General features: G+C 59.4%; 1 protein-coding gene across 18 annotated transcripts in view; it reads left to right on the top strand.

The window, feature by feature from the left end:
* Window positions 1-14,168, top strand: part of AFDN (afadin, adherens junction formation factor) — a 107,045-nt gene extending 92,877 nt beyond the window's left edge. For 6 of the 18 annotated variants that reach the window (XM_037126109.2, XM_037126102.2, XM_037126103.2 and 3 more), the window contains 5 exons: window positions 76-111; window positions 5,803-5,937; window positions 8,608-9,136; window positions 11,790-11,874; window positions 12,344-14,168. In XM_037126109.2, coding sequence (XP_036982004.2) covers window positions 76-111; window positions 5,803-5,937; window positions 8,608-9,136; window positions 11,790-11,874; window positions 12,344-12,497 — 939 coding nt within the window. In that variant the 3' untranslated portion in view covers window positions 12,498-14,168. The remainder of the gene's footprint in view (window positions 1-75; window positions 112-5,802; window positions 5,938-8,607; window positions 9,137-11,789; window positions 11,875-12,343) is intronic. The other 12 variants (XM_053668797.1, XM_037126113.2, XM_037126112.2 and 9 more) reach the window with 6 other exon arrangements.
* The last annotated feature ends 533 nt before the right edge of the window (window positions 14,169-14,701 follow it).

Here is a 14,701-nt window from a genome sequence, read left to right as displayed (position 1 = left end):
CGGGCTGGCGGCGGCGCACAGGTCGAAGCTAACTGCTCACACTTCCTCTTTCTTTTTTCCCTCTGTCACCTGCAGCAGACTGCTGTGCCAGCAATCTCTGTTCTAGATTTGGTATGTTCTTGTTTCTTTCCCTTTGGTACGTTTTCCTGTCTCGATTTCCCCTCTTCAGTGGTGGTTTGTGTCTCAGTAGCCGCAGCTCTCGCGGCCCCTCGCAGATGGGCGTCTGCGGTCCGTGACTTAGAGCATGCCTCTGTTTCCGCGCCTAGTGTCCCTCCGCTCTCCTGTAACGTGTACGTGTTCCCGCTCGCGGTTTGCACTCTTCTCAGTGTTAGTCGTAAACTGATTGTGTATATCCTCGGTAGTCATAAATACATGAGCAAATGCGGTTTTGCGGAGAGTAATAATCCATTTCATTCTTGTTCCATTAGCAGTAGATTCTAGATACTCGGCCACTGGAAACTCAGTGGAACTGCTGTTGACATTGTTTGCCACTCAGCTGGAACTATCTAGGAGGTGACTGTGGACGGCTAGAGTGCGAGAGTCCCGGGAGCATGTCCTCTGTCCCCCGACGACGCCACCTGCATTTCAGTCTGTCAGCCACACCAGTGTCACGCCTGCTCGGAGCACTTGTGGTCGCCCTCGGTTGTGAGTGCACTGTGCTCGGGGCCAGTGCCGCAGACCTCCGGTCGGTCACTGGGTGTCCGTCTGCGCCGTCTGCCCGACGGCACAGTCCAGCCTCAGTTCTTGCCAGCGTGCATTCGTGGAAACACGTCTCAGTTGTCGAACAAAGCTTCAGTTTTCAACCCAGCGACCCTCTTGTGCTGACACCAGTGTGGTCAGTCGCGCGTCTCTTCAGGTGACAGACGCAAGGCTCAGCTGTTGGGACACGTCATTCCTCAGCCTTTCTGGACAAGTCAGGCTCAAGCGCTGAGGTTCCCCTCACATTCTGACTGAAACATACATTTGTTAGTTGGTTTTTGAATGAGAGGCCAACATCAGACGATACTTAAAAAAAGAAAAATGCCTGAACTCAGGTTTGGCATGAGTAGCCAGCCTTTCATCAAGTGACAGGCTGCCTTTCATCAAAGTCGAAATAGCAGCGGGGCGACGACCCTCCAGAGAGGAGCCTGTCCTGTACCCTCCCCTCCTGGGCAGCAGGAAGGCCTGTCCCCTGAGCCTCCCCTCCGTCACAGACACGCGAGAGACGGGTGTGCTCCTTGCCCTCCCCCCTGCGTGTGAAGGTGTCTGTGCAGGGGGTGCTGCGCCGGCGCCCAGGGCTGCCGCGTCAGCTCACAGGCACCCGCAGGCCCGCTCTGGGCCCAGGGAGGCCCCGACCAGTGCCACCTGGGGTACAGTAGTTATCGGTGACGACATTTAAGGGTAAGGGCTACACGAAGATTTTTATTTCAAAGAAGTGGTTGAGTTTCTCTTTCTTTGAAGGGTAAATAAGCGTTAATATTGACTTCGACCACCCCGTTCTTGAGCATTTTTAGCCTAGTTCCCCAGTACACATGAACGTTACTGTCCCGGCAGCGGTTCTCTTAGGCGTTGGTCCCGGGTTTTAGTGGTGAGTGGGATCGGAGACAGCTGCTTCCTCTTGGGGTGAGTGTCAGAGGGGTCGGAGGGCGCTCTGCCGGCTCCAGCTCCTCCTCCTCCTCCAGGCTCAGTCCTCAGCCTGTGCCCTCTGCTGCCTCCAGTCCGGGGCTTGTGCCGACACCAGCGCCCCCCCCACCCCACGCCCCCCACGCACATGCCCAGGGCAAGCCTCTCTCGCCCCTGGCCACACAGGCCTCTCCCACTGCCTCTTGCTCAGAAGGAAGTCCCGTGCCCTCCGTTCGCCCCGTCGGCTCCGCCGTCAGCCTCCCCTTGCAGCGGTTCTCTGGGTGCTCCCTCCGAACACTCACCGACCACAGCCGTGAGTGTCTCTCTGCCGAGGACCTCTGCTGTTGAGCTTTCTCGAGTCTGACCACCTCTCCAGCCCAGCCTGAGCCACAGCATCTCCCACTGAGTGACCGCCAGAGCCCTTCCGGAACCCCTCGCCTCAGCCTCTGTCCCCTTACAGGCTGTTCTCAGTGGGGCGGCCACAGGGAGACTGACAAACACATCAGGTGGCAGGGCCCTCGGGGCCTGTGGTGGCTTCTCAGTCCCTTGGAGAAACGTTCGGAGTCTTCCCAGGCCCTCCAAGGTGTTGTGTTCCATCCACACCCCCCAGGCCCCACCTGGGGCAGGGGGCTGTCACTGGCTCACGCCTGATGGGGACCTGGCCCTTCTCCCTCATGATGGAGCTTGTGGCTTTAGGTCACCAACGAATTGCACAGGCTGCTCTCTTCGTTCTTTGTAACAGTGACGGGGGTGGAACAAAGGGGCTACTGGGGCTTCCGAGCCCAGCCCAGCCCGGCCTGAAGGTGTCAAGACCCACTGGAGCTTCTGAGTCTGTGCCCGGTGCTCCTCCTGCACAGAGGCTCCTGCTTGTGGGGACTCCACTGCGAGGAGCCGCCCCCCCTGGAACCTGCAGGACCTGACCCTCTGCCTCTGGCTGGTCCCAGCAGCTCCTCTAGCCCCAGGGAGCTGTCAGGGCTCTTCCCATTTCCTCCATGAAGACCCCAGGGCCGTCCCCTCCGAGGCTGTCTTCCTGTCTGCCCCTGGAGCGGGACTGGGGAAGCTGGGCCTCCTGGCCCAGGGGGCTCGGGCTCAGAGAAGCCTCACAGAGGGGCTGCCAGGCACGTGCCCGAGAGTCGTCCCTGAGAGTGGAAGCAGCAGGCTGTTCTCGCGCCTGTTCTCTGGAAGGACTCGGAAGTGGGCACTGGCCCTGCCCAGGACGTCAGAGCCCCAGGGCGCGCATGCTCCCTTTCAGGAAGGGCCGGCAGCACCCAAGGAATTAGGAGGAGAAAGGTGTTCCCACGAAAGCCAACGTGTGCAGGAGTGGGGACCCACAGTTACTCTGTGGAACATCAACCAGCGCCCCTGAACGCACTGCAGAGGGACACAGTGGGCACGGGCCCTCGGCCCCCCACCCTGCACGGGGCCCCTTGGATTCGTCGCTGCTGCTGGAGGATCTCCGACAGCTCCTGACAGAAGAGTCACTTCTTTACAGCTTGGACGAGGGGCGTGCTGTCTGCCCAGGGAGGTCCCCCCGCTGTCTCCAGGCCCACGCTCCCGTGCGCGCTGTTTCCCATCGAGCAGACCCGTCCTGCTCGCGGTGCGGCTGCTCCAGGTCTCAGGCAGGGCGGCAGTGGCTGCCACATCAGGTTTCCTCAGGCGGGGCCTTGACCTTAAGGGGGCGAGCGCTGTCCGTGGTGGGCCCAGCAGGAAGGCCTGCAGGGAAAGGGTCCTTCAGACGGTGTGCCCAGTGGCTCAGTGGTCTTCTCGGCACAGGCAGCGGCGAGAGAGGGGCCCGCTAAAGGCACAAGTTAGAGTGCTTTTTGTTCCCAAGTTATAAACACACAGATCCGAAGTCTCCACACCCTCTTGTTTAACTTGAAAATACTTTTTTCAGAAACGCGGATTGCTAGTGTACCAGAACCTTGGGTCAGACTTACATACTGGCTTTTGAAATATCAGCTTAGCTCTTGGTTTAGAGTAATTTTGGTCTTGCTTGTTCTCTTGATTCATTTTGTAAGAATTGTATCTGTTTCCCCCAGTAGAACTTCAGCAAGACTGCTTAGAGGGCATGTGACTTTTCCTCTCTGAGCTGTTACTTAAAGGAAATTCAAGGATTAGACTGCTGTTTTCCTCTCGGGTTTGGTTTTGGGGGTTTTTTTGTTTGTTTGTTTTTGTGTTTTGGTAAAGAAGCGTATTGTTGAGGAAAAACCAGTCTGAGTTTTGGAATAAACACACAGATTCAAATAAGATATTTAAACAGTCTGGTTAAATATCTTACCAGACTGTGGGAAGACATGGCCTTCATCCTACGGGTGGTCCTTGGCCTTAAAGTTGTGACGACGAACCAAGCCCAGGGGGGTCCCTTCTCACCACCAGCCAGGCTGAGACAGAGGAAGGCTCTTAAGGAAAACGCCTGTTTGCAGACTCAGAGCATGGCGCTCTCCACCTGTTGTCATGAGCATTGAAGCTGTTTGGGTGCCTTGGCATCATAGAGCCAGCTGGCAGTCTCCGTGTGTGCTGTCTGTCCCGCTCGCCCCCTGTTTCCAGTTGGGTCCAGAGAGTGTCACGTCCTAGAGTCAGGTCCTGCTCTGACTGGGAGCAGGAGAGCCTCTGCCGCGTCAGTGGGTCCTGGGCTCCTGGTCGGCCCGTCCTGCGGGACGTGCGCATCCCCACTGCCGTTTGTGAAGGCCGTCTGGGTGCCGGGTCTCCTCGTGTGCGCTGAGGACTCCAGACGCCCCTGTTGGCTCTGCGCCCCCCTGCAGCTCTCACCCCCTCTTCCTCGTGGCCCCTTCAGTCGTCCGGGCCCGCTGCAGACACCCGGATGCCCTCCCGGGCTCACACCTAGACCACACTGGTGGGCAGGGCTGCGTTGTCTTCCAGAGAGCCGATTTTCATTCTCTAAAGCGCTTCACTGTTGCGTGCTGACTGGAGGAAGCCCCATGGCCTGGCTCATTTATTAGCAGACACAGCGTTCCACACCATGGAAATGAGTGGGAGCCACGGTATTAGGGTTTTGTTTTCATTAAAATGACCCACGGTTCTAAGGAGCAGTCACCGGCACGCACCCTGTGGGGCTCGACGTGAGGACCCAGACGAGGTTGGAGACCAAGCAGGGGCCTGGTGCTGCGGGCCCACATGCGGTGGGTCGAGTCCCTCCTCGTGCAGGGTGTCCTGAGCGGTGGGCGCTGCTCTGGCCTGGGCCTCGGGCAGATGGGGGTGGAGGATGAGGCCAGGTGTTCAGAGTGGCCTTCACAAGCAGGCGCAGCTGTCTTACATCGAGGTGCAAAAGAAGAGTGTTGCTTCGGCCTCCCCTGGCCAGATGTGCTTTTAATTCAGGGTTCTCTTAAAAAAGGCAGTTTCTGCCTGGAGTGAGTGCATGGGAACATGGACCAGGAGGACAAGGACAAAGGAGCTGAAACGCATAGAGAATATTTGGCTTAGATTCTGAAGAGACCCTGGAGTGTTGGAATGGTGGGGGGGGGAAGGTAATGACAAGCAGCTGATGCATTTCAGAATGACAGCCTGGTGGCAGCCGGTGGCCTGAGACTAGGATGTGCTGTCCTGGGAGGTGGGCTCCCTCGAGAGCATGTCCCAGCAGCACCGGGGTTACTGGCAGACAGGCAGCAGAAGAGACTTCGAAGAAGGTTCTCCCACAGTTCCGGTTCTGCGATTCAGCGTTTGGGGGTCTCCCTGAACAGATGGGTCCAGATCAAACTGCTGGTGGCAGAGGCCCAGGATAGGAGCAGACAAAAGGAACTCAGCCCCCAGGACCGCATGTCCCTGTAGACCAGGTCACAGCCTGCCATGCTGCCCGCCCAGAGGTGCAGCCGTGTCCACACACACAGCGGCCACCAGAATGCACGGGGAGAGGTGGTTGGGGTTGCCTGTTCACATAGCTAGTTCACGTGAACTGGTTAACTCAAACGTGTTGTCCCAAAGTAATCGTGCTCGTTTGATGCGAGAGTGTGCGAGTGAAATGCATTCTCTTTTGCACGGTCCATGGACGGGTGATTCTGGGGCTGGGGGCAGCGCTTTGGGGCGACGTCCTCGGCCACTGCAGAGCTCTGGGTCACACCGTCTGGGCCATGCTGGAGCCTGTGTTCCGTGTGAGCTCTGTGTGCGTGTGTCTGCTCGTGTCCGTGTGCTGCTGCTCTGAGCTGGCGGGCCGCTGGGCGGAGGCTAAGGGCACCCTGTTGTCAGTTGCAGGACGAGGAGCGCCGGCGGCAGCAGCAGCTGGAGGAGATGCGGCAGCGAGAGGCCGAGGAGCGTGCCCGGCAGGAGGAGCAGCGGCTGCGGCAGGAGGAGGAGCGAGGCAGGCGAGACGCCGAGGCAAAGGTTCGGGTCCTGTAGGGCGCAGCGGGGCTGGCACTGGCATGCGCCCCAAGGCGTGTGGGGCAGAGCGGGCCTGCGCCCAGCTTCTCTTCCTGGACCAGACACTGGAGCCTGCTGGCCCACCTACCTCTGTCCTCAGCCGTCTCCAGACCCCTGTCTTCTGCGTGTCTCTCTCTGACTTCTGAACTCTTGGGCCCGGCCGGCATGAGCCTCCGCCTTGGGGCTGCTGACCCAGCTCTGTCCTTCCTGGCCGTGACGTGGGCTGGCAGCTGCTGGGGAGCGGCCAGCGGTTCTGTTTCTGCTCACCTTGGGCTGGAGCTGTAGGAAGCACCAGGGGCGTAGGAAGACAGTGTGTTAATGCTGAGTGTCTTAAATAGGTTGTTTCCTGAAATGACTCTATTCCAGTTGATGCCGAAGAGAGCATGTGGCTCATAAAAAACAAGAAATGGGAAACTAACTTAGTGTGTAACCTGGTGGAGTTCTGAGTCTTACTTTGTACCCACGTGCGGGTTTTTTGTTCAAGTAACCCCTTCAGTGGGATGTTAACGGGACAGCCCTTTTGGCCTGTGCTGGGGCAGGAGCCGTGTGATGCTGCCCTTCCCCGCCCTGTGCTCAGCCAGGCCCCGCCGGGTGGCCCCGGGCACCCTGGGCCCTGCATGTGCTATTGCTTCCCTTCTGGGATGGTGGGAGCCCAAGTGCCACACCCGGTTTGTTAAAAACGCCTCCCGTAAGGGCCCGGGGACAGTATGCACAGAACGCCCTCCCCGCCTGCAGAGAGGACGCAGCCCCCGAGGGCCCCACCGGTGTCTGCACTGCACAGCCCCTCCTCCAGCCACCCTTTGTGTCCGACAGCCTGGAGCTGTCCTCGGGGAGTCTGAGCTTTCGGGCGGCTCAGCCTGGCATCGCCCTGTGTGGGGAAGCCACCCGATAGTCTCTCTGGAATCTAGGCCCCTGATGTTCCAGTTGGTGTGGTGTTTGGGGTCCCACTGTCATCAGCCCACTCCCCTGGCTCCTCGCCTGCTCAGCTGTCCCAGAGCACACGCCCACCCTCCCCCCACCTCTGGAGCCCTGCAGGTGCGCCAGGGCCAGTGCTCCTCGGACGCACTGCGCATGCACAGGCCCAGCAGAGGCGCTTGGTTTGTAGTGCCTGCTTCTGTGGTCGAGTGGCTGATGCAAGAAGAAGCCGGGTGACCTGCTGTCCCACACAGACTGTTCCAAACCGGTGGGTTGGCTTTGTGGTGGAGAACTGCTGGGCGGAGTGAGGCCTCTCGGGCCCATCGCTGGGTCTGTTCTTGGCACAGGGAGGCGTGCCGGCTCCCTGGAAGGGCCGCCCCTGCTCTCGGCTAAGACCCAGGGCCAGGGCCGTGGCCAGGGCAGCTGCAGGGCACGCTGTGCATTTTGAGTCCACCCCCCCCCCAGAGGACACCTATATTTTGTGTAGAAAATAAGAAAAAAAAAAGCTTTCCCTTCAGGATGTCTCAACATAGAGGAAGAAGATAGAGTGAAAAGTTGGGTCCAGGCCAGAACTGGGGCAGGCATCTGCTCTTAGGGATATCTCCTCAGAAGGGGAAGTGATGACCAGTGTGTATTCACTCACTCTGAGTGTGTGAGTGTGTGTGTGCACGTGTGTGTGTAGAGGCAGCAGGGAGAAAGCACAGGCGCACAGTTTGACATGGGACCAACAACTTGAACCCTGATGCCAGCGAGGTCCCTGAAGTCAGTGTGCCTCGGTTGAGCGGAGTTAAAACGCACCGTTCTCGTCACGGCCGAGGACTTCCTGTTGGGTCTCTCTTCCCCGCACTCACTTTCTTTCTGTGTTCTGAAAGTTCTGTCAACCTTGAACAAAATTGTGCTGTTATCCTTTTCTAATGTTAAAGTAACTTTAACACTGTCAACTGGCGTTTTTGCGGATGTATGTCAGAAAAAAATGTATGACACGTGTCACAATACATCTCGTGGACTGTCTCGTTGCTGTCGCTCCAGCTTTCTGTCCGACAGGGCGTTGAAGACCTGCCGTGTGAGTCGAGGGCCGTGGGGAGCGCACTAGTGTGTTGCTCTGGGGAAGCGAGTGATGCTCTCACAGTTGACGGCGTCCTGTCGCTCTCTCTCAGAGTGGCTGGGGACAGGCCAGGCGACTCAATCATACCCTCCTTGTGGGGAGGGCGCCCCCCTTGGGCAGCCGGGGGGCGGGGGCGGCGGGGAAGCGGGTCTGCCCTGGACATGCCGGCTGCAGGAAGCCAGTTGGAGTCTCTGTGGGGCTCTTTTTGTCTTTAAACTCAGCAGTCCCAGGTAAGTTCACGTTGTAACGGAAGCAGGAGACAGACAGAGACTGGGAGGGCATGGGAGGGCGGGGGGGGGGGCCTGAGAGCCTGGTGGGAACATGGGGCGCGACCGCGCCGTGCAGACTGCGTGCAGGAGCCTGAGGGGACCTGGAAGTGCAGGGTTCCCTGCCCGTGAGCGGCTCTGTGCTGCACGGTTGCAGATGCGCGGGCGGGCTCGTGGGTCTGGAGCAGGCCGCTCCCAGGTTGCTGTGGCTGTCAGACTCCACGTTCCTTGTCAGTGTGGTGACGGGGCTGCGGGCGGGGCTCCCCTCTGCTGTCCTGTGAGCCCCGTGAGTGGGCTGGCGCCCCTTGCTGACCTCCTCTGACCTTCGCCCTTTGTCTCCGCCCGCAGAGGCGACAGGAGGAAGGGTATTACAGCCGCCTGGAGGCCGAGCGGCGCAGACTGCACGAGGAGGCTGAGCGCCGGCTGCTGGGGCCCGAGGAGCCAGAGCTGGAGCCGGGTCTGGGCCGCCCGCCACTGCCCCGGGGCTACGAGCCTGCGGCCCTGTCGCCCACGGCCCACGTGCCGCCCCCACCACCGCAGCGCACTGCCTCCTCCCTGCAGGCCCAGGCCCTCTCCCCCGACTCCCTGTACACCGCCAAGTACGTTGCGTACAACGAGGAGGAGGAGGAGGACTGCGGCCCAACAGGTCAGGATGACTGTGCCGGCCCCAGGACGTCTCACGGGCTCCGTCCTCCTGCCGCCCTTAAGCTGCAGCGACCCCCCTGCCAGCCGCGCCCGGCCTCCGATGGCATCTTTCTGTCCAACTCATTCCAGCCACCCTCGGCCAGTGCCAACAGTACTGCCCACAAAGCAGGCCAGCCCCTGCCCCCTCCAAAAACCGCCAGCCTGTGCCATCTCGGCCCCTCCAGAGGTAGAGGTAACCAGCAGCACCGCCCACCGGCCCTCTGTCTTTCTGACCGGATCCTGGCCTCTGCCTGCACTGCCCGCGGGGCGCAGTCCCCTTGGCCGCGCTCACTGCGGAGTCTGGGTCGGGCTCGGTCCCTGGGCGCTATGGGGCGGCCTCCCTCTCCCTGGATTGCAGTGTCTTGCTGACGCTCTCCTCGTGATTGATACTCTGAGACGCCCTCTCCCACCAGCTGAGCTGGCTGCAGTTGGTCCTTCTCCCTTCCTCCTCCCCTCAGTACTGTTGGTCTCGGCCTTCACCCTCTGCCTCTGCACATAACTCCTGCGTCCCGCTGGCCACGTGCCCTTCCCCACATTCTGGCGTCTGGACCTCGGTTCCGCTCACTAACTGTCGCGGCACATGTTAGGCTCTGCACATAACTGAAGTGGGACTTTCTGTCCAGGCTCACGTGCCACATGGTGGTGGTGTGGCCGGGACCCCTCGCGGCTACAGTGCTTGCCATGCTGGGTAGGGGGAATAGCTGGGTGCCAAGCTGCCCCTGCCACAAACCCGGCACTGGGTGTCTGTGCACTTGCCGGCCCTACGTCCTTCCTGCCCTCGCCTTCCCTCCTCTGAGCAGTGCAGGGCAGTGCTGGCCTCGGGCTCCGACCCAGCCCGGCGGTCCTGCCTGTGCTGCTGCAGGCCCCGAGTTCGTGATGTTTCTGAGACAGTCCTGGAAGGCACACTGAAAATAGCACTAAGTTATGAGGGTTGGGATTTCAGACGAGCCAAGTGCTTTCCACCAGACCGGAGTGCGGGCAGTGCAGGCTCCCGTTGAGTGGTGTCACTCAGTGAGCACAGGACTCTTCCGAATCCCCCACCAGGCAGGAGTTTAGTCCTCACAGCCACGTGGCCAGGCCTCGTGCCACAGGCGGCTTTGCCGCCTGAGACAGACCTGCGGTTCCGTATCTTTAGACTGTGGTGGAATAGCAGGGATTGTTGCAGCAAAGTGCAGGCTGAGTGTGAGATGCTTTATAAACGTCGCAGCAGACAAACACGAGGCGTGGTGGCGGAGTCCTGGAGCAGGCACTCGACTCACCCTGGCCTTCGGTCCCACCACGAACCCCGTCCTGTCTCACACCCGAAGCCCGTGCACCCTGCCTCCCTGCTCCCTGAAGCCTGTCTCCTGAAATGCACAGCTGGTGTCCCTCTGTCACCTCCCTCACACTGTTGCACCCACGCTCAGCTCTGTCCTGTCCTGTGTGCGCTGGGAAGACGCGGCTCTGCAGCCCAGACGGTTCCTTCCACTGGACACTGCGCAGGCGGGCAGGGTGTCACTGCCCCCCCGCCGACCCCAGGCCAAAAGCGCCCTTGACCGAGGCTCCGTGATGGCCTCTGCCACAGGCAGGTCATTACTGTGTGGCTGTTAGAGAGCACGTGACACTCTGACGACCTGCAAATGTTCAAAACATGACTTTGACCAGTGGAAGAAACAAGTATTCTGAAAGCAAAGCTCAAAAGAGAACGTTTTTCAGAATGAAACAACTTGGAATTGGAACTGAAAAGCTTTTATGCAAGTAACATATCTCAAGGCCTGATCTGGATCACCCTCAGTTAGAGGCGGTTTCTGTTTAATCTTTTGAGCCTTTGCTGTGGGGGACACTATGTACGTGGTGCCGGGGGACCTGCACTGAGTCATGAGGAAGGGTGCAGCGCACAGGGGAATTGCTCCCACGGGGCCCGGGCCGTCTCCAACGCGTGTGGGCGCACAGGGTGGGGTTGGAGCAGCTTGGCCAGTGGGATGCTTCCCAGGTTGACATGGAGCCAGAGTTCCGAGCCCTGTTGAGTCCAGCCCACTGCCCCTCAATGTGCTGAGCAGGTTGAGCGCCCATCGCTCCAGCCTGGGTTACTATAAGCAAAAGGTTTTCTCAGTGTGGAAGTTCCTTTGTCCTGTTCAGTTAAAGTTAATAGGGATACATTAGCATGGTTTTAATGCTGTACGATTTTAATACTCACCATCACAGGCAAGAGTCGGTCATCTGGATGCATTAAAGCCTTTTGTCTGAGTCTGCATCCTGTCTTTGGACCCCCCACAGTCTGGGGCAGACGGTGGGTGGCTCCAGTCGGAGGGCCCCTCGCCCCCCAGGCTGCTTCAGCTGTGTGTCTGCCGTCCCTGGTCCTGTAGCTGTAGCACTAGTGCCATCGCAGGGTGCTGGGCAGCACGTTCGTGTGCAAGGTTTTGTTTAACGATTGCAGCCATTTATTTTGGAAAAATTCAGAAGCTGCCCTCAAAAAGAATCTCAGCCACATGATAACTTCTTAACCCGGGGACCGCACTCAACTGGCGATTTTGCAGGAAGCCTCAGTGTCAGGAGTGTCTGACACGCTGCCGCCTCCCCACTGAGGTCAGTCTTCGTGGGGCTTTCCTGTGGGTTTACAGTGTCCGTGAGTTTTGTTCCATCAGAAATGGTCGGCGGTCCCCTCCCCCACAGGAAGGGGCGGAGGCTGCTGGCTCAGCACCTGGCAGGGCAGTGCTTGGAGGACTCGGGCTCCTGAGAGAAGAGCCTTGTCTTCCTCAGTTAGTGGTCAGAAGTGTCGCTTTCCACGGGCGCTGCACCCTTCTCGTGAGTGAGGCTTTGCACATAATGCAGGTGCTTTAACTTTGACTTTCTTTCTTGTGCAAAAGGACCAGACTGTTTTGCGGGGTCTTCTGGGACGGCGACCAGTGCCCCTGAGGCTTATCTGGACCTGAGAGAGAAAGCAGCTAAAAGGTAGTGTGTCTGCCCTGGACCACACCTCTGCCGGTGTGGTCCCGCTCCTCACCCCGTGTGCCTGGGGCCACGGTTTGGGGGTGCACAAGCTCGCTGCTCGTGCCTCACTGCTCATGCAGTGGACCCTGGCAGGGGTGGATGCAGGCTCACAAGACAGCACGGCAGGAGCCCTCCCCCGGGAGGTGGTGGGTTTGAGGGCAGTGCCTTGGTGGCACCGGCTTCCTGCCCTTCCCGGCGTCCTCCCCTGGGCCCTCATCGGACCTCTCTGGCCTGCACAGCCTGCAAAGCCCTGGGCCGAGCCAGGAGGTGCTGGTGTCCACCTCTGACTTCTCACTCAGGGGAGGGCGACTCAGAGAACGAGGTGTGCGCTCCCTGAAACATCACCAAACTGCCCCCTGACGTAAACCACCTGCTTGGGGACTGCCGTGGCCGTTCTGACCAGTGCTGTCTGCCTTTCCCTCTCCTGCAGCCAAGAGGCCGACGTTCCTGCCAGTTCGGGAGCCCCTGAGAACTTGACATTCAAGGAGCGCCAGCGTCTCTTTTCCCAAGGTCAAGACGTGTCTAATAAAGTGAAAGCCTCTCGTAAACTAACAGAACTGGAGAACGAACTGAACACGAAATGAGAAAGGGCACCTTCTGTCCGCCCCAAGTCCTCTTAGCACGGCCCGGTGAGCCTGAGCACGGAGCAGGGCCTTCTCTCCAGCCACTTAGGGTCTGTCTCCAGGACGGTGGGGGTCAGGGGCGTTCCAGTTCTGAGGCCACTTGGCTTTACGGGAGGTTGTCACGTGTGCAGCCTAAACACTGTCCAATTTCTCAACTGTCTGACTCACAGGAAGACTTTCTCCGTCAGTGTCTTTTTCAGGGGGGCCGCGACAAAGGGGACGTCTCTTCTCTCCTGTCTTCCCCACGGAGCACACAGTGGTCTCTTCTCACACACTCGAGTTGAGCTCTCAGAGGACAGCTCGAACTGCCCAGACTGTCGTTTGCGCTGCTGAGTGGCAACTGGGGATTGTGGGACAAGGGTGTCGGGGACCTTCCAGGAGAGGGGACGGGGAAGGCGTGGCCCAGCCTCAGCACCTCCCTGTCCCTCCCCCTGTCCTTGGCAGCAGGGACCTGGTCCCTCTTGTGCCTTCTCAGGGCACGCCCTCCTGAATTAGGTCTGCCTGTTTGATTGGAGAGGTTTTTTGAACACAAAATGTTGAGGCTTTAAGCTTAGGAAATTTTGTTTCTGTAAACACTAGATTATTACAGTAAATTATGGGTGGTTTTGAAGGTGGCAGTTAACGTCAGCAAGCTGGCTGTTTCCGACGTGCACAGGGAGCTGTGGAAGGGGCCGTGCTGGCTGCAGTGTGGACAGGAGTTGGGCACAGCCCCAGGCGGAGCGCGGGTTGGGGCCTCTCACCCCGGTGCGGTCGGAGGCGGGGCGGGCGGGGCTGCACGAGCAGCCTCTGCAGCTCCCGTCTGTGGGGTGACTCCTGCGGCAGTTCAAGCTGGTTTTTACACTCTGATAGACTTATTTAATTTCTGTTGGTTGAATTATAGTTACCACTGTCATTTTCTCAGCTATGAATATATGGCTGATGTTGGGGAGATGGACCTCACTCTGTTTTCTCGTGTGACGTTAAATCAGTGAATCACTCTGATCGTGGGCAGGTGTCCTGTCTGACCCAGCCCTGATGCGGGGCCTGGAAGCCCGCTCGGCGCCGCCCCACTCACTGAGAGGCGCGGGTGTCAGGGAGACGCGCACACTTCCAAACTGCAGCGGGGTGGGGGTGGGGTCTCTCTCGCCTTAGAAATCACTGTAATAAGAGTTGTACGATAAGTCATTAAAATGCGAGTGTACATATTTTGGTGTGTATCAGGGCTCTTACTTGGAAGTGTGCTTTCACCCTGCCCCTCAGCCCAGCACGAGAGTGGGCGCGCCTCTGCTCGCGAAGGGCTTGCACGCTGCCTCCCGGTGCGGGCCAGACGGCAGCCTTGCAGGGCGAGAGCCGCCCTTTCTTTCAACACGACGCAGCGAACTACTGTTCTGTTAATATGTAGGAAGGACGCACACACGCACGCACGTACATGCGCGTACATGGAAGCACCTGTGCACAGGGCTGTGTGTGTGTGTGGTCCTTGACTCCTGAGCAGGCGGGGCTGGCCATCCTGGACGGCGGGCGGGACAGGAGTGGGTGTGGAGTCGCTTTTCGTGGCTGCCCTGCTCTGCAGAGTCATCCAAACTGCTGTAGTCTCCATTTCTACTGTATTTCACTCTCAGCCTATTTTTAATAAACTTTATATGTATTTAAGTGGACTTGCTGTTGTTTTCGTAGTGCTGACAGAGATTCCATCCGAGCGCCAGACTCCCCCCCCCGTCTGTTCAGTCATCCAGCACGTCCCGCCCCGCCCCGTCCCGTCAGGCCCCACTCTCCTGTGCCCCAGGTGGCGCACACTGGCAAGATGAGGCTGCGGGTCCCCGGGGTGGGTCTCCGACCCTCGGCCCCGGGCCTTCCAAGGCGTCAGGGAGACCGTTTCTCGGGGACGCTCCCCTTTGGTGCCTCCTCGGATCCAGAAGCCCCCAGTCGTCAGGGCGTCAGTCCACGGGGCGCCCTGGAGGCGCGTCAGAGCGCAGGGACCAGTGGTGCTTGTTTAGCTCTGCGTTTGGGCGCAGACATGCAGGAGGGCCGCACTTGGGGGGTGGCACTCAGGGCCACCAGCACCCAGGAGCTGCCCCCGAAGGGGCTTGGCCCTGCAGCCACCTGGGTGTCCCTGTGTCTCATTCCTTCCTGGCCTCGGAGCAGCAGTGCTGGGCTGGGGCTGCGTGTCCTGGGGCTGCGGAAAC

Source organism: Artibeus jamaicensis, unplaced genomic scaffold (genome assembly GCF_021234435.1).
Source record: "Artibeus jamaicensis isolate MK-2021 breed Jamaican fruit bat unplaced genomic scaffold, CSHL_Jam_final contig_497, whole genome shotgun sequence".
Lineage (NCBI taxonomy): Eukaryota > Metazoa > Chordata > Mammalia > Chiroptera > Phyllostomidae > Artibeus > Artibeus jamaicensis.
This window is presented reverse-complemented; position numbering and strand designations above follow the sequence as displayed.